This window comes from Petaurus breviceps, unplaced genomic scaffold (genome assembly GCF_028583685.1).
Source record: "Petaurus breviceps papuanus isolate PSGF00001 unplaced genomic scaffold, PetGlider_PUasm1.0 180, whole genome shotgun sequence".
NCBI lineage: Eukaryota > Metazoa > Chordata > Mammalia > Diprotodontia > Petauridae > Petaurus > Petaurus breviceps.
The window spans coordinates 4942258-4965352 of NW_027185782.1; the positions used below are offsets into that span (position 1 = coordinate 4942258).

Sequence of the window (23095 nt, forward strand, 5' to 3'; positions counted from 1 at the left end):
CATGGGGAAAGTCTCGATGTGGGATCATTAACTGTAGTTGTTTTTGACCTTGGCCGTTGTAATGGGAATGCAAATTTGGAAGATCTTCCCTGCCCCTAGGCTAAAATGCACCTGAAGCCTGGGGAGGGAGGCTTGTTTTTCAGTAGATACTTCTTGATTGGCCAGTGAGTCAATAAGGTTGTTACATTCTCTGAGCCAGGAGGCTATATAAGCCCTGATGTGTAGCTTTGTTTTGGGACTCACTTTGAGAAGTGTTCTGTGATTTGATCTGAATTCTGGGAAGCCATTGTTGAGAGTCCCCTGGCTTTGAAAAACCCAGATGTGGAAACCCAGATGTTGACTGGGTATGGATGTAATGGTTGGACAGTTTGGAAATCTGTCTACTTGATCTGTTTCTGTCTTGATAATTCTGCCTGTATGCTTTGAAGTTCAGGGTGCTGACCTTTTTCCCCTGAACAAGGTAAATGATATATGTCTGATTGATTAAAATAAGCTTGTTAACCCATTTTGAGTTGCTTTCCTTTAACAAAGCAGATCCAAGAACCTGTGGTAGCTGCAAACCCTGGGGACGCTTGGGGTGCTTGCTGCTACAGCCTTCTATACTCGAGGGTAGGAATTTCTTCCCCAGGGACATGCTTTACTCCCCTTCTCACAGATGGCCCCAACACAAGCTCGGGCCAAATGTCTTTGTTCAACAAAAGCCAATTTACTACAGAAAACAAGAATGACAAGGCATAGAGTCTTTACAGAGAGTGCAAACCCAGGCACAGAGAAGAGGAATCCCACTTTGGAAACTGTTCCTCTGGTTCTTCCAGTCTGGAAGCCTCCAGCCACCCCACCTCACATCCAGTCTACTTCTGGCCCAGTGGAGGCCCTGCCAGCCTGCAGATGAGTCTGGCTCCATGCTGAGCTCACCCACTCTTAGCTGTTCCTCATATCCCCTTTTCTTGATCATTGTCTTCCTCCCTTATAATCCAAATATCTGATTCCCCCTCCAGAAAGTTTTATGGGCCCCCAGCTCTCTCTCCAGAAAAAAAAAAAAGCACTGGGCCTAGAATCAGATCTGGGTTTGAAAATCTGCCAGTTTCTCACTGTGACACCCTGGGCAAGTCCTGGGCCTCCATTTCCCCATTTGTTAAATGAGAGGTTTGGCCATAGAAAATATGTAGGTCCTTTTCAGTTTTAAGATTCTGTGATTCGGTGCTTATCCAAGTCACAAGTGAGTCCCACACCTGCTGCCATCAGGGACACCACTTTCCTGTAAAGGTCCTGGCAAGGTCATTCTTCTTCTCTATCTTCACTTCCCTGCCACTCACCCAAACCTTAGTTTAACTCTGTCTGTAGAGTTCTCCTCCCACCTCTGCCCCAAAAGTCTTTTGTCACACAAGAGGAGTCTAGAAAACTCAACCAGAAATATAATAGTTAGCTTTGTAAACTGCAGCTTCTTATCATGGGGCCTCAGGTATCTGTTTTCAGAGTCTGAGGTTGCTTTGGGAATTCAGACCCTCAACCTTGGGCAGGAGGGCTTGAGAGGGGAGAGTTAGGCTTGGGAGAAGGGGTGTCTCCCAGCCTCCAGCAGCTCCAGAGGATAAAGGGAACTTCCTCCAAGTCACTCCATGCACACATTCCCATCTCAGAGGTCAGGCCAGAGAGAAGATGGAGAAAGGAAATAGGTTATTGGCTCAATGTTCTCTGACATCAGTGGTTTAAGTCACCCACCGATGAAGGCCTCTGTCCAGTTCTGGGATGACAAGACCAGAGGAGGGTTATCAGAACTGAAGGCTGTGCCATATAAAAATCAGTGGAAGGAATTAGAGGAAAAAAAAAAACTTAGCTGAATCATGATCACTAAGTATCTGAATAGCTGTCATGGGGAAGGGGATCCAGGTAGACTTATTCTACTTGGCCCCAGAGGGTAGAACCAGGAGCAGTGGGGTAGAATTTACAAAGAGGCAAATTTGGGGCTCAATATTCCAGCACTTCAAAGGAAAATTCTCAGTGTAAAGAAAATCTTCCTATCACTCGGAGCTGTCCAAAATAGAATCAGCTGCTTTGAGGTAGGGTAGTCAGCTTCCCCTCAATGGAGGGCTTCAAGCAGAGATGGCATGACCACTTGTTCAGAGTCTTGTAGAGGGGATTCTTCATCAGGTAAGGTTGGTATAGTTGACTTCTGAGGTCATTTCAAGCTCTGAGATTCAATGATTCAATGACCAGAGGTAGGAAAATGAGGCTGGTCCTCAGGGAGGAGAGTGGCAGTCCCAGTGGCCCTTGGTCAGGTGGTACTCTCTCAACGGTCTTTCTTGTTCTCTTCCTGCTGGCTGAGGGTGGGGGGAGAGAGGAAAAAGGCTGGCCATCGGAGGCAACGGTAGACTAGGAGGTGGGGTCCCACAGCATAGAGAAGGTTGAGGATAAAGAGGAAGGACCAGACATCTTCAGGGGTTCTATAGGTGTAGGGGGTGTGAGGGTGCATTGAGGCTCCAATGTGAGAGAACTGAGCCTAACACAAAGAAAAGCAGAGAGTGAGAGGGAGGTCAGCACACCCTGGCAGTCCTAGGGGCAAGGGTGGGGAACCTGCGGCCTCGACACCACATGTGGCCTTCTAGGTCCTGGGGTGCAGCCTCTTGACTGAGTCCAAGTTTGACAGAACAAACCCTTTTATTAAAGGGGTTTGTTCTGTGAAGTTTGGATTCAGTCAAAGGGCTGAACCTGAGGACCTAGAGGCATATGTGGCCTCAAGGCTGCAGGTTCCCCACACCTGGTAGGGGAATAGGAATGGGACTGCTCTGCAAAGAATCCTAAATCTCTTTCAGTTTTCAGTACTATCCACCCTACAGCCCAGCTAACACTCTCTGTGTGGCTCTCTTATCTGCTGCTTTCTGCCTCAGTCTCCTTTCAGCGAGTGTTTTAGTCTGTATCTATGTGTCTCTCAATCTGTACGTGCCTTATTTCATGTGTATCTTAGTCTATGTTGGTCTTTTCGCACATCCCTGTCTCTGGGTCTCAGTCTCTCTGTGTCAGTTTCTGCCTGCCCTACTTCTTTTTAACGACTTTTTTCCACTGGGGATAGCAGTGACTAACTTAAGAATTCACCCTTCACATTCTCTCTCCCTATCTCTCTTTCTCTGTCTCTCTCTTCTCTCTTTCTCATGCTTTTTCTCCTCTCTCTCCCTCTCTCTCCCTTCTTTCCTCCTTCTCTCTCTCTTGCTCTCTCCTCCCTTCCTGTCTCTCCCTTCCTTCCCCCTCTCATGATCTCTCTCCTCCCTCTCTCTTTTCTTTCTCACTCCTTTTTCTTCTTCTTTTCTTTCTCTCAGTTTTCTCTTTCTCTGTCTCTCTTTGTATCTCTGGCTCTCTCTTTCACACCCACACACAAATATACACATATACACACAGAGAGAGGAAGTAAAAAAAAAAAAAGACTCCACATCTGTTTTGCTCTGGACTCACTGGGATAGGCCTTCTACCCTGATCTTCCTGCCCCACCTAATCCCTCTTCACCCTCCCCCTCCCCACCATTTGCAGCCTCCCCCCTCACCTGGCCCATGGCCCCCGCAAAAAACAGGGCCCAGTCTGGGAGCCAAGCACAGCCAGGCCACAGGAGGCCATAAGCAGCCAGGATGAAAAAAGGCAGGGCATAGAACAGGAACACCAACATCTGGAAACCAAAGAGATCCGAGTCCATCATCCCTCACGACTCCCCTCCCCTCCATCCCACCTCCACAAGTCCCAGAAAAATGGGAAGTAGGTTATGTCAAGGACATTCCCACACTCCCCTCTCAGATCAGGAAGAGTTCTTGTCTCCGCCTCAGACAGGAGATAGCTAGAGGTCAGGAAGTGACCTGCTTCTCTCTGCCATCTCCCCTCCCTACCTGTGCAAAGCCCACTAATCCCACCCTTCCCCAGGAGGCAGCTATGGTCCTGAAGCATGAAAGAGGGGTTTCTGAAGGGTTGGGGGTCCTCATCTGGGGAAGCCCTGCCAGTGCTGGTGTTGGGGCCAGGGCAATCTCACCTGGATCTTGGGATAGGCCACAGGGTCCCGCAGGTATGGCTCATACTGATACACATAGATGAAGCAGGAATCTGTGGGGCAGTCCAGGACCACCTGGAGGCACAGACAAGATAGGGTCTGAGTATTACCAAGACATGGGAGCTCCAAAGCACAGAGCTAGCACATTGCCATGAACCCCTGAGCCCTTAAGCCTTGGCCCAACCTTAGAGAACTTATCCCTGTAAGAGGTGGCTAGCTACATGAAGCTGGCCTAGGAAAGAAGCTGAAGCAGGTATTGAAGAGCTTCCATTGGGGTGGTCTGGCTAGAAGCAGAGGAGAGTTGGGGAAGAAGGGTCCTTAGGGAAAAACAAGCCCCCTTGGGACAGCTACTGAGGAGACTCACCAGGCCACGGAAGATGGTGAACAGTCCTGCCAGGAGCAGATAGACAATCAGAGCCAGGTCCCAGGGCCTCTGGAGCAGCCCCTTCTTATGCTCATCAGCAATCTGTGTAAGACACACACACATACCCAGAGAGCAAGAGACATACCCAGGAACAGAGAGACCAAGTCAGACAACGGGTGGATGTTTGGCTTAGTTTTTACTGAACAGCTTTTTTTTTTTTTTAAGCACAAGGTTTGACTCAAGAAAGGGAAGAGGAGAGGAAAAAAATCAATAAAAACTTAAAAGAGAGACCACATGGTCCTGACTTCAGAGATCTGGGATCTCATCCTTCTGTGTGGTCCCTCTACTGAGGCTGATCATCACCCACTCTGTGCCCCTTAGAAAGTGATCTTTGAGAGAGACTGAGGCTTAATTCTCATCACCCTCATGCCAGCCCAGTGATGAGCCCCTCTGATCTCAGTTCAGATGATCCTCAGACAACAAACACCTATACTTGGCTATGACCCTAATGATACCATCGGAAACCCAGATTCTACTGGTAGGGAGCAGGACATAGTGAGATTCAGAAAAGGATTTTGAGGTCAGGAGAGGATGTAGGAGTCTGGGGACATATCTCTCCTCAGAAGAGAGGGATATATCCAGGAAATGGATAATTCTGATGTCTTAGGAGCAGGGAGAGAAACCCAGGCCTGAGGGGGAGGAGATAGGAAGCTGAATAGAGTTTCTAACCCTGAGGGATCTCCAAGGGATATTCATTCCTAAATTAGACCCAACTGGTGGCTGGTCCCTCAGTTCCAATCATATCTCTGGATCCAGTCTGAGCTCCACATACACTTCAAGATAGGAGATTTCATGGCCCAATAGGATGCTGGGGTTGACAACTCACTCTGTGAAGGGGAACAAGAGTCCAGGGGATGGCAAACCCGAACTCATGTGGGAAGGAAGCCTGGCAGGCCATTCACCACCTTCCAGATAACATATATACAACATGGGAAGGACCACTGGATGGTCAGTGTGAAGAAGTGATTTGCACAAAGTCACACAGTAAGAAATGAAGTTGAGACTCCAGCCTGGGTCTTCGCCAAGTCCAGTGGTCCTTCCCATGCTTGAATGGGAATAACACTCACACTACTTTCCTTCTGGGGCTATTGTGAAAATTAAAGGAAATAATGGAGGTGAGAGCACTATAGAAAGCACTATAAAAATATGAATTTTATCATCATAAAGGCAGCAAGATGGTATAGTGGTTAGTGCTGAGATTTGGAGTCAGGAAGACCTGAGTTCAAATGCTGCCTCAGACACTTACTAGCCATGTGACCATAGGAAAGTCAAATAACCAGTCTTCCTCAGTTTCCTCAGCTGTAAAATAAGGATATGGCACATTTTTCACATGGCTGTTAAAAAGATCAAATGAAATCATTTGTATAAAACACTTTGTAAAACTTTTAGCTATTATTATCATCATAAGAGCCTTCTGGAGATAGCATCTTAAAACAAAAAAGCAACTATGATAAGGTATACTTTTTTTTGCTAACATATGCCACACAACCACGGGTTTAAAATAATAATAACTTATAGTGTTTTACAGTTTTAAAAGCCTTTTCCTCACAACAACCTTGGTTGTAGTGCAAACATTCCCGTTTTTCAGATAAGGAGACTGAGACTCAGTCACATTAAGTGGCTTGCCTAAGGTCACATAGTAAACGTAAAAGCCAGAAATTCAAGCCCCCCCAAACCTCCCCAGTATCCTAAGTCTGTAGTCAATGCTCCTTCCGTTGTCTCCCATGCTGGGGAAGGTACAGGAAGGTACAGTCCTTCACTGACCTGAGGCACTGCTCAGTGTATGAGAAAGAACATAGCCCCAGGAGACTTACCATGTTGGTTGTGTAGCCTGATGGGCCCCTGGCCTGGCTGAAGAGGTACCGGCCAACCCAGCAAGGGATTAACACATAGGGAATGTTAAGTAGGAAGGACAGTCGGAGCTCAGAGCTGTACTTGCCTGGAGAGTGGAGAACAGAATGCTCAGCTGAGAGGATGGATCCAAGAGCCAGCCCTGGCTCCGGGTACCATCTTCACTTTCCTCCATCCCCCAACCAAAGCTCTTCTTGCAGCTGCTCTGAGTAGTAAATAACACCCAGACTGATAGCTAGAATTCAGGTAGTGCTTGAAGGTTTACAAAGCACTTTACAAATACCGTCTCCTTTGATTTTCTTGGGAGGTAGGTGCTATTGTTACTCCCATTTTACAAATGGAGAAACTGAGGCAGACAGTGGTTAATGACTTGCTCAGAGTCATACAGCTAGTAAGATCTGCAGCAAAATGTGAACTCAGTCCTTCCTGCCTCTATCTTCTGAGCTCTATCTACGGTGTCCCCTAGCTGCTTCTTCTAAAGCCTCTTCTAAAAATGACCCCCACCCCTACTCCAGATCCAAAAGTGAAGAAAGGCTTTTTTTTAACCTAGCTAGTCTTGGGTAGAGCAGGGGCAATATAATCAAGTAGAAAGAACAGAGACATGGGAGACTAGAGGCCTGGATTATCTACTTTCTCTTGCCACTACTCATGCAATTTAGGACAAGTCCCTTCTTCTATGGGCCTCAGTTTCCCCATATGTGAAGTGAGGTTATACTAGATGATCCTCTCAGTGCTATCTGTGTTCTATAGTTCCTTCCAGCTTTAATACTTTATATTGTAAGGTCCCTTCTACCTCTGACATTCTGTATTCTAAGGCACTCCTAGCTATAACATTGTACATTCTAAAAGTCATCTTCCAGTTCTGAAATTCTGTATTCAGTGTTCTAAGGGCCCAGTCAAGTCTAATATTCTAAAACAGAGGAACAAGAATTATAGACAAACATAGCCTTGATCATTCCCCTTGTCCCCCCCCCCCCCCAGCTATACCAAATATAGAACCCTCGTGATCTATCAAACTAAGAGAAGATTCATCAGGTGCTCTATAAATCTCAGGCCAACCACCTTTCTAGTCTTATCTGCTTTTTCTTCCCTACTGCAAAAACAAAAAAAGTTGACCCTACAATTACTCTCCTTGTAATTCACACATGCCTTCAAACCCTCCCTATATCTAGAATAACTTTATTCTCCTCTCTGTATATCCAAATCCTATCCTGTAACCAACTTCAATTGCCAAATGTCACCTCCTCGAGGGAGCCTTCACAGATCCTCCATGACCCCACTCCAACTGGCAGCAATCACTCCCTCCTTTGCATCCCCTTAGCCTTATGCCTCTGTCTCTCTCTCAAGCTCTAATCACACTTCCAAGTCTCTGTGCCTATATCTCCTCTATTAGACTCCTCTAAGCCCTTCAAGGTAAGGACTTGGTTTTACCCATTTCTGTTTTCTGCCCAGCCCAGGAGCACTGTATCTGATAATGGCAGTGAATGTTTGCAGATGAATGGATAGCTGGGATCCTAGCAGTCAAGGTAACAACCTCACACTTCCACAGAGCATGAAGGTTTTTAAGGTTCCACTTCTGATATGTACCAGCTGTGTGACTCCAGACAAATCACTTAACCTCTCAGTTTGCTAGGCAACTCTAAGACTCTTAAGTTTCAGGGAAGATGCTGACCTGCATTGGCAGAGAGAGTTTCCTTATCAGGAGCTCTCTGTGTCAATAAAATCACAAGTCTAGGCCTTATCCCTATTGGGTCTTCAGGAACTGTGGTCGCTCTAGAGGATGGAGGTATACTGCCTGTAGAGGTCATTGCCAGGTAGTATAGATGGAAGGAAGGAAGGAAGGAATGAAGGAAGGAAGGAAGGAAGGAAGGAAGGAAGGAAGGAAGGAAGGAAGGAAGGAAGGAAGGAAGGAGAAAAAGGAAGGGAGGGAGGAGAAGGAGGAGAAGGAGAAGGAGGAGAAGGAGAAGGAGAAGAAGAAAGAAGAAGAAGAAGAAGAAGAAGAAGAAGAAGAAGAAGAAGAAGAAGAAGAAGAAGAAGAAGAAGAAGAAGAAGAAAGAAGAGGAGGAGGAGGAAGAGAAGGAGGAGGAGAAAGAGAAGGAGAAGAAGAGGAGGAAGAGGAAGGAAGGAAGGAGGAAGGAAGGAAGGAAGGAAGGAAGGAAGGAAGGAAGGGGGGGAGAGAGGGAAGGAGGGAGGGAAGGAAGGAAGGAAGGAAGGAAGGAAGGAAGGAAGGAAGGAAGGAAGGAAGGAAGGAAGGAAGCTTGAATAGTGGCACAGGGGATTAGCTGGAAACAAGGCTAGTGGTCTGGGGATACTGCTATTTCTGGGGCTCTTGGGTTTATCTGCCTTTCAGTGGGAGTTGGATAATAGTCAGTGTTGGTAATGGTGGAATAGAAGAAATCTTCTCCACAGGGCTGATATGATAGCTAAATGTTAACTGGCAGGGCTCTTAAAATAAATAAGACCCCCTTATAAAGACTCCTTTCTTTGCAGAGGTGAAGGTCTGTGAGTGTGGAATGTTGCATATACTGTCAAACACAATGGATGTGTTCATTGGTTTTGCTGGGCTATTTTATTTTTTTCCTTTTAAAATCTTTGTTACAGTAAATGTTTTACTGGGAAGGGGAAAGGAGACGGCTATATTTGGAGATGAATGTGATGGAATTTAAAAAAGATATCAATAAGACAAAAAAGAAAGAATAAAAAATCCAATTCAGTGATACATGTGTAAGAGAGGGTAAACCAAGTGCAATGTAAGGTGAAGAACACAATGTTACTAACCATTAAGATCAGGGTAAACTTCCTGGAGGAGATGGCCTTTGCTTTAGGTTTTAAATGGTTGGTAATTTAACAGGCCCCTGTGCCCACTGTCCAGGTGAGGGATTCTTGTGAAGACACTTCGAGGCACCTTCCTCTGCAGACACCACAGTCAATAGCTACCCAGAACATAGGTACCCACATACCCAGACAAGAAAGGTCTCACCCTAAAGTCCTTGGCACTGTCCAGTGGCTTAATGTCAGAAACAGACATGGTTTTATCAGTGGAAAGGACACTGGAGAAGATGCCATTCTGCTTTGCTGTTGCACCCTAAGGACCATACAATTTGAAACTAAAAAAATTCAGTTCATAAGCTCTTGAAATAAGGGCTTGTTCGGTTTTTTCTATTTGTATTCCCAAGCTTTTAATCCGATGCCTAGCCATAGTAGGCACTTAAAAATGTTTTTTCTTCCTTCCTTCCTTCCTTATTTCCTTCCTCCCCCTTTTTCCTTCTCCCTCCCTCCTTTTTTCTTCCTCTCCTTCCTTTATTTTTTCTCCTTTCTCTTCCTTTCTTTTCTTTTTTCCTTTTCTTTCCTTCCTTCCTCTTTCTTTCTCTTCCTTTACTCCTTCCCTCTTTCCTTTTCTTTCTTCCTCTTTCTTCCTTTCTTTATTTCTCTTCCTTCCTTCCTTCCCACCCTTCCTTCTTCCGTTCCCTCCCTCATTCTCTCCCTTCCTCCCTCCCTCCTTTACTTCCTCCCTCTCTTCTTTCTTTCGTCCCTCCTTTCCTCCCTCTTCCTTCCTTCCTCCCTCTTCCTCTCAATGCCTATCACAAGGGTGTCTAACAGTATGTACTTAATAAATGTTTGTTGAAAGCGCAGAGCTCTTCCCAAATGCTGCTGGCAGGAGGCTAGGTCTAGCAAAATGAACCCCCCTCTCCAAATACCCCAAAACTGAAAGTGGGATCAGTCAATCTTGAGTCTCCCTCTTCTCCAGAGGGTAAAGATGGCTTCTTCTGGGGGAGGGAGGGTGGCACAGGAGAAGTCTAGGACCGACCTGGTGGAGAAGCTACTGGCCTTGTGTCTAGCCTATCCAGATGGCTAGATCAAGTTGCAAAGCTCCCTTCTCTCCCTGCTTCCCAATCCCCCTTCCTCTGAAGCTCTGTCACCAAACATTCCACTTACCAAGCATGTGGTACATCTCAAAGGCATGACACTTACCAAGGATGTTTCCTGGGACAAAAACCATGATGCTCATGACCAGTGATCCCAGCCAGTATAGCCCGAGGCTTCTATATTTCTTCCTGAGGGAAACAGGGAGAGGAGCTGGCAACTTTCTTGATCCTTCAAATGGGTGAATGGGTTGTAGAGATAGATTCCCTATCCAGAAAGGGGGGTTGTGGAGGAGCGAGTAAGGAAACCAAGTCAAAGGATTTCAAGGTGGCAGGACAATAACAGAAGAGGACCAGTAGGAATTCTGACTCCCTTGGCCAGTCCTGAGGACATCTAGCCTACTCCAACTAGCACTAGAATCTTCTCTAAGCGTTCCTGGCAAACGATCATCAAAGCTTCACTTGAAAGTCTCCACTGAGAGCAATATAATGGGGGGGGGGAGGAAATATAGTATATTTTTCCATGTGTAGAGTCAAAATCTGCCTCTCAGCAACTGTCACCTATTGCTTCTAGTTCTGTCCTCTGGGGTCAAACAGAATATTCTGATCCCTCTTCTTGTACATGACAGCCTTTCAAATACTGGCAAACCATTATATGTCCCTTGAGTCTTCTCTTCTCCAGGCTCAACATCCCCAGTTCCTTCAACCAATCCTTACTGAAGATATTTTTGGCAAACCTTCAAATACTTGAAGATAGCTCCTTAATTGGTCTCCCTGCTTCCAGGCTCTCCCCTCTCTAATCTGTCCTCCACATCACTGCCAAATTGATATTCCTAAAATACACACTTGACTATGTAACTTCTCTAGTCAAAAACTTTCAGTGGCACCCTACTAGCTCTATGGTAACATACAAAATCCTCAATCTGGCATTTAAAGCCCTTTCTCCCTTCCTTTCCTTCCTTCTTTTCCACCTCCTTCCTTTTCTTTCTTTCTTCCTTCCTCTCTTTTCTCCCTTTCTCTTTATTTCTTGTCCTTCCTTCCTCCTTCCCTCCCTCACTTTCTTTCTCTTCCTCTCTTCCTTCCCCTCCTTCCTTCACATCTCTTCCTCCCTTCCTCTTCCCTCCCTCCGTCTCTCTCTCTCCCTCCCCCTCTCTCTCTCTTCCTTCTTTCCTTCTTCTCTCTCTCACTGCCTATCACAAGGTCGTCTAATAATAGGTACTTAATAAATATTTGTTGAAAGTGAAAAGTTTTCCCAATAGCTGCCAGCAACAGTCTGGCTCCCAACTATGTCTCCAGTCTTATTTCATGTTCCCCCTCTTCCCAGATGCTCCTTCCTGTCAAACTGGCCCACCAGCTGTTCCTCATACTCCGAATTCTCTCATCTCCATGCACCATGTTTGCAATGTACTCCTTCCTCATGGTCATCTCATAGAATCCTTTGCTTTATTCAAAGCATAGTTCCGGTGCCATGCCCTGCATGAGGCCTTCCTTTACCTTCCTCCTCTCCCATCCCAATTATTAGGGTGATCTGCCTCTGTAAGCTATTTCACATTACTTTGTATTGCTTGTCTCTCTAACTATTGTAACCCATATTCTGACCATATTCATAGGGAGATGTCATATCCCTTCCTGCTGTTTGAGGTCAACAGCTGATTCATTTTTGTCTTTGTATAACTGGTGCCTCGCAGGTTCCCTGGAACATAGTTTATAGCGATTTCTTGAATTGAATTGTATGATATCATACACTTCCTAAATCCTCTTTTCTCCAAGCAGAAGGAACATCTTTCAACCAATCCTCATGACACGCAGTGACTAGTTAATAATGTCCAGGGCAGAGCACATCAGTAGTATGGTATTCAAGTCTGGTGTCGTGCTTCAGAAAGGATGCTAGAGAATGTCCAGAGGAGAGCAGCTAGGATGAAGAAGCGTCCTGAGATCATCCCATATAGAGATGGGTGGAAATAACTCCCCAGAGATGCAGCAGAGCAAAATGGGGAAACGCCACTGGCCTTGGAGTCAGAGAACCACCTGGATTTGAATTCCAGCTCTGATACTCACTGCTTATGTGACCCTGGGCAAGTCAGTTATTATTTCTGTGCTTCATTTTCCTCATCTGTAAAATGAGAGGTGTTCTTTCCAGCTCTAAATCTATGATTTTATGAACTTTTTGTTGCTTAAAAACTGTCATTTTCAGTCATGTCCAACCCTTTGTCACCTCTTGAGGTTTTCTCGGCAAAGATGCAGGAGTGGTTGGCCATTTCCTTCTCCAGCTCATTTTACAGACGAGGAAATTGAAGCAGGGTTAAGTGACTTGCCCAGGGTCATACAGCTAGTCAGTATCCAAGGGCAGATTTGAATTCAGGAAGATGAGTCTTCCTGATTCCAGGCCAGGCATGCTATCCAGACTGCACCATCTTTTTGTTTTTTAGTTGTTTCAATCATGTCCAACTCTTCCTGACCCCATTTGGAATTTTCTTTGCAAAGATAGTGGAGTTATTTGCCATTTCCTTCTCCAACTCACTTTACAATGAACAGGATTAAGTGAGAGTATCTGAAGACAGATCTGAATTCAGGAAGATGAGTGTTATTGACTACAGACCCAACACTCTATCCACTGCACCACCTAGCTGCCCTCTTGTGAACTAGTGATGCTTAAACTGAGAATAGAAGACTTAAGCTCTCTTTGAGTATTTGCATTAAGGTTACACGTATTCTGCTTGGCCCTGGAGAACGAAACTAGGAGCAAGGGGCAGAAGCTGAGAACAGACAAGGCTTATGCTTGATGTGAGAAAAAAATGTTTTAATAATTTAGAGGGATCTCTGAAAATAATGGGTTCTTTAAGCAAAGGCTGGATGAAGGCAAGAAAGAGACTGGGTTCTTTGCCTCTGTGACATTTACCCCTCTCTGAGCATCAGTTTTTGGGGTTTTGTTTTTTGTCTTTTTGGAGGAGGGAAGGCAAGGCAATTGGGGTTAAGTGACTTGCCCAAGGTCACATGGCTAGTAAGTGTTAAGTTTCTTGAACTCAGGTCCTCCTGATTCCAGGGCTGGTGCTCTATTCACTGTGCCACCAACTGTTCCCGAGCATCAGTTTTCATACATATAAAGTGGTTCTTTCAATCCAAACTTCACAGTACAAATTCCCTTAATAAAAGAATTTGTTCTGTAAAACCAGGACTCAGTCAAATGGCTACACCCAAGGACCTAGAAGGCTACATGTGGCCTCGAGACCACAGGTTCCCTTACCCCTGGAGATCATTTTTCATGTCCTTCCCAGTTCTTACAATCTAAGTTCTAGGTTCTAAGAGCCCTTCTAGCTCAACACCCTGTGATTTGTGTTCTATGATTACTTCTAACATTCTGGATTTTATTTTCTAGAGTTATTTTCAGCTCTGAAATTCTGGGTTATGTGACTCCCACACCCCCTTAGGTCTTATGAATTTCCTGCTTTCACCAATTTAGTCCAAAACCCAGAACACATTGAGCAGTACCCTAAGATCCCTAGTATTACACCCTAAGAGTTAACTTCATTATCTCCTCTAGGAGGTGCTTCCTGAGGCCCAGCTCCTGCCTTCTCTGCCTCCTCCTTCCCCAACAAGGAATCTCTTCTCCTATTCCTGCCCCCTGACTCTTCCAGGGAGCCTCCTTACCTCTTTGCAATGGCCCCTGTCATGGTGAGGTAGAGCAGATAATGGACAGTGCCATCCCAGTAGCAGCTTAAAATCCCATGGGCTGTGCGCAGATATGGCTCTCTCTGGAATAACAAAGGAACAGAAAGGAAGACCGTAGAGCTAGACTGGAGACTGCTCATGAGTCCTTCCAGCAGAAACAGGGAAGGGTAAGGCTTACCTCCCGGGTATAGAATTCCATGAGGCCTGTCACATAGCCATCCTCCTCAAGGGCAATAAACAAGTCAACAAGGGAGGTGAAGGAAAAGATGGTAAACACTGTGAGAAGAGCACAGACAGGTCAGACTTCCCCTTCCCCTCCCCAGTCCCTGCCTGGCCCAACCAAGGTAATTTAATTCAGCAATATGACCAAGGTTGTAAGCAATGAAGTCCCTACTCTCAAAGAACTAATAATCTTATGGAGGGGAGAATATAATTCCAACCGCTTCCCTGGGGTAGCAAGGGACACAGATGTAACCAAATGCAATAGAATCTTAGATTTAGATTGATCCTTAATCCATAGAACAAAGACTTTCAATGTTGGATGACAGAAAATGGAGGGAATGGTATGTCCCTGGATGTGGGCAACTTCCTTAGACCCTTAGAACACAGAATGTCAGAGCTAGGACGGCCCTTAGAATACAGAATAACATCAAAGCTGGGAAGGTCCTTATAACAGTGTCAGAGAAAGGACTTTCCAGAGAGCACAGAATGTCGGAGCTAAAAGGTTCCTTAGTACATAGAGTACTGGATCTGAATGGGCTTTAGAATATATAAAAGGTCAGAGCCAGAAAAACTTTAGGTACAGAACATGGAACGTCAGAGAATGTCAGACTTGAGAAGACTATAGATACAGACATAGAATGTAAGAGAAAAGATTCTTTAGAAGATAGAATATCAGAGTAGGGGATGGAAAGGACCTTGAACATTAGAATGACAGAGCAATAAGAGCCCTTGGGAGACAGAATGTCAGAGCTGGGAGGACTTGAGAACCCAGAATATAGAACAACAGAGCTGAAAGGGACCTTAGGACTCCTTGATTTGGGAACTAGTCTGCTTGATACCAGTCCCCAAGGCTAATGTCAGGGCACTAGGACAAAGGTCATAGTAACAGATGCTTCTCCCCCATTGTAAACTCCACTAACCCTCCCACAACCTTCCATATCCCTTGCCCCCCAAGACTCACCAGCAAAAAGTGGGTCGTGGGAGATCTCTCCCTGGGTCAGACTGGAGATGGCCACAATCAGTAGAGCCAGGATCATTGCACTCAGGATAGCCACACCCAAGGGTCTGGGAAGTAAATGAGGAGTCTGGATGGTGCCCAGATTGTGAATGGGGTCTGACCCACTTGGGACTATCAGGCAGGACCCCCGGTCTGAACCTAAGGGCCAAGGTCTCTACTTTCTCACTACCCACTCACTCCCTTCCGTCTGACTTCAGACCTCATCATTTTATTGAAACTTTTCTCTGTAGTCACCAGTGACCTGATTTCCAAATCTGGTGGCTCTTCTAGTCCTCATTCTAGAAAAGTAAAATAGACATACCCGCAGTGACATGGATAGTAAGCTGTAAATTTCTACATTTTTTGACCCTGATGGATACTTCCCCACATCTATACTCTCCCTTCCTTGGATGTATATTACACTCTTGGTTCCCGTAACTGTCTTAACACTACTTCTCAAATTCCCTTTTCTCCTCCTGGTCCATCCACAAGTACTTACTACCCCATGTCAGGCTCGGTGCTTAGTCCTGGGAATACCAAGAAAGATAAAAGACAGTCTCTGCCTTCAGAGCTCACAGTCTAACGGGGGAGACAATATGCAAACAACTATATAGCTACAAGATACAGGTGGCGTAAATGGGAGATAGCCTCAGAGGGAAAGCCTTAGAAGTGGAGGGGACGAATGTCCCTGGATGTGGCAACTTCCCAAGACCTTCAGCCTCCTTCTCTCTCTAAAATCCCTCCTCCATTCCCCAATGTCCTCTCCCCCACAAACTTCTCCACTGACTGAACTCTAGTCCCAGACGTCTTTCTGATTTCCAGCTAGACATCTCCATCTGTGGGTTCTGCCTCAAGTTCAACATGTTCCAAACTAAACTCAACCTTTTACTGCCAGATCTGTCATCATTCCTAGTCTCCCTATTTCTGCTCCAGTGGGCCTGGAGTCAGGAAAACCTGGATTCAAATCCAGCCTCAGAAACTTACCGACTGTGTGACTGAGCAAGACCTGTATCTGCCTCAGTCTCCTCAACTGTAAAATGCAGATAATAACAGCACCTACCTCCCAGGGTTGTTGTGAAGATAAAATGAGATGATACTTGTAAAGAGCTTAGCACAGTGCATGGTACATAGTAGGTGCCATATAAATGCTCCCGTGAAATTTTAAAGAGCTATATAAATGCTTGGCAACATTCTTTTTGACTCTTCCCTATCCCTCACCACTTCCCTCCCTTTCATCAGTCATCCCAAGTAAACCCCAAATGATTTCACAAAGAGTCAGGCATGACTAAAAAACAACTAAACAACGACAACAGTGTGTCAATCACTGTGGCAGCTGCTAAGGATACTAAGTAAGACAAACAGAGAACAGTCCCTGCTCACAAGGAATCTACTTTCTAACAGGAAGGGACATAGATAGACAGCATTTATATAGTGCTTTAAGGTTTGCAAAGTATTTTACAAATACTATCCATTTTATCCTTATAACTTTATGGCAGTAGGTGTTATTTTCATCTCATTTTTCAGTTGAGGAAACTGAGTCAGACAACTGGTTAGTGACTGGGTCAAGATCTGAACTCAGGTCTTCCTGACTCAGCCCTATCCATTGCTCCCTCTGGGCCATATGTATATGTATACATACATATAAGGAAATACAAAGCACAGGTTAAATCCAGAGAGGGGAGTGTGTCTAAGAAGAACATTCATTCAGTGCCTACTGTGTGTCAGGCACCTTGCCAAACCCAGGAGATACAAAGAAAGGTAAATGTGGTCCCTGCCCTCAAGGAGCTTTCATTCTAACTGGGAAGACACCATATAAATAATATATACAAGATGTGGATATGAGAGAAACAAGACAGTTTCAGAGCGGAAGGTACTAGGGAATATTACATAAGGGTAGGAAGGGGCCAGAGCTTTAAATGCCCCAGGATTGTTTTTTTTTTATTTTAGGGGTAAATAAGGAGCCATTGCAGTTTGAATAAGGGAGTCACCCAGTCAGACCTGTGCTTTAGGGAAAATCACTTTGGCAATCCTGTGGAAGATGGATTGGGGCGGGGAGAGACTTAAGGCAAGGAGACCAATTAGGAAGCAATAGTCTAGGTGAGCTGTGGTGGGGGCCTGAACCAGAGTGGTGGCTGTGTGAATGCACAAAAGGGGAAGAATGTGAGCAATGGGTTGATCTAATAATTGCTAACTGATTAGATATGTGGAGTGAATAAGAATGAAGGTGAAGAGTGGAGAGTGGTCCTAAGGTTGTGAACCTAGGCAACTGGAAGGAGGATGATATCTTTGACAGTAATAGGAAATTTTGGAAGAGGGGGAGTATTCTGGGGAAATATAGTGGGTTCTTTTTGAATAATTTAGTTTGAGATGCCTATGGGACATCTACTTAAAAGTGTCCAACAGGCAGCTGGAGCTCAATGGAGGGACTAGACCTGGATTGAAAGATCTCACAGTCATCTTCATAGGTATGATTAAATGGTATGAAAAGAGAAGAGGGCTCAGGACGGTGACTTAGGGGACATCCACAGCTAATGATAAAGACCCAGTAAAGGGGACAGAAGGATTGGTCCTACTGGGAGGAGAAGACCCAAAGTCAACATTATCCAGTTCTGCAGAGATGTCAGGAAGGATAAAGACGAAGAAGAGCCATTATACTTAGCATTTAAGAGATTTTGGAAAGGCCCTTTGGAGAGGGCCATTTTAGTTAAGTGATAAGGCTGGAAGCCAAACTACAAGGGGCTAAGAAACAAGTAAGAAGAAGTGAAGTACGGAGGATATCTGTTTCTAGGAACTTGGCCATGAAAGGAAAGAGAAATATAAGATGATAGCTTGAAGGGATGTAGGGTCAAGTGAAGTTTTTTTTAAAGGACTCAGTTTGGTTTGGAGGCTGCAGGGATGCAGCAGCTGGTATTTAAGAAGAGACTGATGATGAGAAAGGAAATGATTGTGAAGCTAATTTTCCTGTGGAAATAGGTAAAGAAAGAGAGAATGAAAGATGACCAGGTTTTGAGATGTAGAGTGGAGGAGAAGAGAGACCTCAAGGTGAATGGCCTTTATTTTCTGAATAAAGTATGAGGAGAGATCCTCTGCTGAGAGGGGTGGGGAGTGGATGGTGTGGGAGACTTGAAGAGAGAAGAAAAGATCTGGAGCACCTACAATGGGTAGTGTGAGAGAGAATCAATTAGGAGGGAAAGGATTGCCTTTTGGCAACTGAACCCTGCTAAGATTAGATGACACAAATTGTAACGGATCCAGTTGGTACAGTTAGGTGATTACCTCCAGCTTCACTCACCAACACATAAGTAAGAGCAAAGGAAGCACATGGTGGGGGGTAATCCAGGGGTTGTTTTATACAGTAAGGACACTGTCTTCTAACTATGGTTGTTACTCCCTAACAGACAAGATATCTGTAATAGGGTTAGAGGCAGAGGCTTGGGATAATCTGGGACCTAGAGGAGAAGGCAGATGACCTAGAGCAGGAATGTCACAGAATGTCATAATTCAGAGGATCCTGAACAAACAGGACTAATGAATGGGTGTAGGAGATGCGAAGAACCTGATAGGTCATATAAACCAACCTCAACCTCTAAATGTCTTTATAGCTTTCTGCAAGGGTAATTAAGACATACTTTGATTCTCCAAAGCCTTTCTCCCTTTTCTCCTCACATCTTCCCCTCCTTATCCACCAAAGGGCATCTCCTTCATTTTCCAGATAAAGAAACTGAGGCCAGAGAGAGGTAAGGGTTTGCTGGAGGCACATTTCAAAGCAGACTTTCACAACCTGACCCCAACCCACCTTTCCACTTTTAATATTCATGGATTGGCAGGAGGGGTTTAAGGGTCAAGAAAAATGTAAAAGAGCTAGGATTCTGCTTCATCCTTCCTTTGTCCTTAAAGTACCTCTCCTTCCTAAGCATACATGGGGTGGACACAAAGTTTCTTCCAGCTGTGACATTTTATGCTCTAAGTCCATTCCAGCTGTGACATCATTTGATTTATAATCAAACATCTAGATTTAAATCTCAGTTCTGCTACTTACTATTTATATGACTTTGGGCAAGTTACTTTCCTTCTCTGGGCCTGTTTCTCAACTGAAAAAAAAAGGATTGGACTATATTATCTTTAAGGTGTCTTCCAATCCTAATTCCTATGACCCTTCTAGTCTCTGTGAGTAAAGGTCCCTTCTAGTACCAACACTATGTTCTGTGAGTAACAGTAAAGAGAGGATTGTGGGGCACATTTTGTGTTAGGGCCAGACCTCAGCTGAGGTCATCAAGAATTGTCATAAGCATGTAGACCACTCCATCTGATGACTGCCTCCCTTTCTCCTGACCTACCTAAAATTCAAAACCAGCAGAATTTGGCTTGTGCTCCTGTGGGTGGTGGGGGAAGGGGGAGGCCTCTATGCCACAGGGTTCAGAGTCCAGAAAAAGCAGGTGGAGAAAAGTGTGACTGTCCCAGGAACACGGCATGTAAAAGCTAACAGGGACCTCTGAGATAATCAAATCTGACCCCATTGTTTTCACAAGTTGGGAAACAGAGGCTAAAGCAAAGTGATTTAACCCAGTGGCCTGATCTCCTAGGTTGGTGACAAGTTTTTCCACACAAAAACTTCAATCCCTACCCTATGTGTCTGGCTCCATGTTTAGATGCATGAGGAAAGACAAGAGATGATGATTCAGGTCCTACCTTTGGGAGTTTACAAAGTGTCTGGGGAGATAAGACATCCATAAAAACAGAGACTAACACAAAGTATAGATTAAGCGATATGGCTCATATTTAATTGCTAGAGCAGGGGAGGGTCAGCAGACAGACCCTGACAGACAGATAGACAGACAATGAAGGCTGGAGAAGTCAGAGAGGGCTTGCTGTGCATGAAACTTATGCTTGGTCTTGAGAATTATGTAGGGTTTAGATAAGAGGAAGAGGGAGAAAGGAGGGCATTTCCAATGGAAAGAAGCTGAAGAAAGATGGGGATTATTATGGGGGGTGGTAAGGAGAGTGATTTGGCTGTCCAGTCTTCCAAGTTCAATCAATTAATCAAATAAGTATTTATTAAGCATCTAATGTGGACCAGACACTTTGTTAGGCATTGGAGACCCAAAGACAAAGGGAAACAGTCCTTTTCCTGTAGGAGCTTACATTCTATGGGGAGAGACAACATATATAAACAATAGATTCAGAGTCTTTAGGGGGAGGGAGCATTAACAGCTGAGGGGTGGGAGTGAGAAAGGATTTCATGTTAAGGTTAGAGCTTGAGCTGAATCTTAAAGGGAATTAGGGATTTTAAGGGACAGAGACAAGGATGTAATTCATATAGGAGTCAGAGACAGCCAGAGCAAAGGTCTGGAGTCAGGAGATGGGAATATTGTGTGTCAGAAAGAGCAAGAAAACAAGTATTGCTGAATTGAAGAATGTGAGAAAGGGAGACATTTAAAATAAGCTTAGAAAAGTAGGTAGGGTCAGGTTGTGAAGGTCTTGAAATGTCAAAGACTGGAATCTCTATTTGATCTTAGAAGCAACAGAGGGAACCAGTGGAGCTTATTGAGGAGGGAGTGACATGGTCAGATCTGCACGTTAGGAAAATCACTTTGACAGCTATGTGTAGGACTCACTGGAGCAGGAAAAGCAAAGAAAAGGCTATTGAAATAGTCTTGTTGAGAAGTGATGAAGGCCTGAACTAGGGTGGTAACCCTATGAGTGGAAAGAAGGGGCCTGGGAGCATGCTACCCAGCTCCCAACAGAGAGGTGATAGATAGACTCAGGCTGCAGAAAGAAGCACATGGTTTTGTTCTTCTCATATGGCCAATGTGAGAATTTGTTTTGCTTGACTGTGAATATTTGTTCCTAGGATTTTCCTTTCCTTTTTTCTTTTTTTAGTGGGGTAGGATGGGAAGGAAAGAACATTTATTTTTGTTCATTGAAAAAATACATTTAATTTTAAAAAGAAATGAAGGAACTGGGATGAAAGAGACGTAGAATTTGCAAGACTTGGCAACTGATAACTATGTGGAGTGTAAGAGAATGAAGTCAAGAATGACTGAGGCCATGAACCTGGATGATTGGGAACATGGTGTGTACTCTGCAGAAATGGAGATGTTTGGTGAAATGATCAGATGGAGACTGTTTTGTTTTAATTGATCCTATTTACAATTCATTGATTTTGTCCTGTAACTGCCTACGTCGTATTTTTTTGTCTCTTTACCTAGCTCAGGAATTCAGCTGAGTCAAGTTTAGAAATTCAGAGATTCTCCTGCTAATCACTGTTCTATTCTTTCCTCAAAGAAATCTGTTATCCTTAAAGAATATGCAGGTGGACACCAGAGAGTCTGGCATCTTTATACCACCAAATTATCCTTCACATAATCAATAGCAAAACGAGGAATTTGAACCCAAGTCCTCTGACTTCAAATTCAGTAAGTACTCTTTCTATCAGTTAAATATGCGTGATAGAGCTGCCCAGGTCAGAAGAAGCTACTGTATGTTGAGCTTGGCAGAGTCAGGAGCTAAAATAGCCCTGAGCGACTATAGTTAGATAATATAGTTTAGATTAGTCCCCAAGTCTGAGACTAGTTAGATTTCTTTTTATATACACATCTAATTACCTTCCCTTGCTATTATTTCTGAACCTGAATGTTTTCTTTTTTCCTATTAGACCTGTGATTCTTTGATGTAGGGAATTCCTGTCTTTTGTCAGGAAATTCTGATGTAAGGAAATTCTCTCCCTCAATGCAATGCAGAGGGAACTGTGTGAAGCTTATAGTTGGAGAGAATTGTCTGGGGTGCTGAGAGGTTAAATGACTTGAGTCACAGAGATGGTACATGTCAAAGGTAGGACGTTAATCCAGGATTTAAAGACTCTGAGATCACCCTTCCATCCTAGTTTCACCTTCTGTGATCTAGCTGCTTTGGCTTATTTGTTTCTGGAACAGGATACTCAGTCTCCAATCTCCATGTCTTTGTACTGGCTAGTCCCCTGCCTGGAATGCTCTTTATCCTCCCACAGGCCGAAGCCTCTTTATTTTCCAGGTCTTTTTTCAAGACAACTCAAATCCCACAGTCTGCAAGAGGCCTTTGCCAGGTCTCCCTCCTGCTAGTGCCTTCCCATCTACTTAGTTGTTGTTATTCATGGGGATCATGGGGTGATGTCTTAACTTGCTTGAGAATTGGATTTAAGTGAGGCACAGCTGCACAAAGTCATCAGCCTCACTTTCTCTTCCAGACTCATTGAAGTTCAGTGCCAGGAGAGCAGTCAGGATGCCTGCCATCTTCAATGCCTGACCAAGCTCTAAGCGCTCCATAGCACTTACTTCAGCTGCCTTCGTAGCTTTTGTAACAAATTGTTCTCATCTGCCCATTCTGCCAGGGGAAGTCTTCTCATGCTTTGGGGTAAACATCCCCCTAATTCACTGAAAGGTGAAAACTGGTTTAGCTCCTCTGCCAAGATAGTTTACTGGGATGTGACTGCTGTGCATACAGCTTCTTGGTGGCCCAGGTGAGAAATGAGAGAAGGTAGACACCAAAGGTAGATGAGTAACCCTGAAAAGAGTAACACCTCACACTGGAAGTGCTAGTCTTCCTTCAACACCCCATACATTCCAATATTGTTGTTGTTCTGTCATTTCAGACTCTTTGTGACCCTATTTGGTGTTTTCTTGGCACAGACACCAAAGGAGTGGTTTGCCATTTCGTCTCCAACTTATTTTACAGATGAGGAAACTGAGGCAAACAGGGTTAAGTAGCTTGCCTAGAGTCACACAGCTAGTCAGTACCTGAGGTCACATTTGAACTCAGGAAGACGAGTCTTCCTGACTCCAGGCCCAGTACTCTATCCACCATGCCACCTAGTGGCTCACCTACTCAAGAAATACCTTATATATAACTATGACTGAAATGACTGAACAACAACCCAATAAATAAAAGGAACAAGAAGACCAGTCATGGGATCATGGCAAAGCTAGGATGGATGATAGAAATCATCTACCGCAAACACCCCCTCCCCCAGCATCACTAAGGGACTGTATGATACAGAGAAAAAGGGCATT

At 44.7% G+C, this 23095-nt stretch overlaps 1 protein-coding gene across 1 annotated transcript in view; it reads right to left on the reverse strand.

Annotated features, from left to right (window-relative positions):
* Nucleotides 1-746: 746 nt before the first annotated feature.
* The window catches only part of TM6SF2 (transmembrane 6 superfamily member 2), a 32589-nt gene continuing 10240 nt past the window's right edge, over nucleotides 747-23095 (reverse strand). Inside the window, exons 2-10 of the mRNA XM_069086907.1 lie at nucleotides 15015-15118; nucleotides 14010-14107; nucleotides 13811-13914; nucleotides 10272-10354; nucleotides 6263-6387; nucleotides 4389-4490; nucleotides 4007-4099; nucleotides 3533-3652; nucleotides 747-2497 (exon numbers count right to left, since the gene is read on the reverse strand). Coding sequence (XP_068943008.1) covers nucleotides 2288-2497; nucleotides 3533-3652; nucleotides 4007-4099; nucleotides 4389-4490; nucleotides 6263-6387; nucleotides 10272-10354; nucleotides 13811-13914; nucleotides 14010-14107; nucleotides 15015-15118 — 1039 coding nt within the window. The 3' untranslated portion in view covers nucleotides 747-2287. The remainder of the gene's footprint in view (nucleotides 2498-3532; nucleotides 3653-4006; nucleotides 4100-4388; nucleotides 4491-6262; nucleotides 6388-10271; nucleotides 10355-13810; nucleotides 13915-14009; nucleotides 14108-15014; nucleotides 15119-23095) is intronic.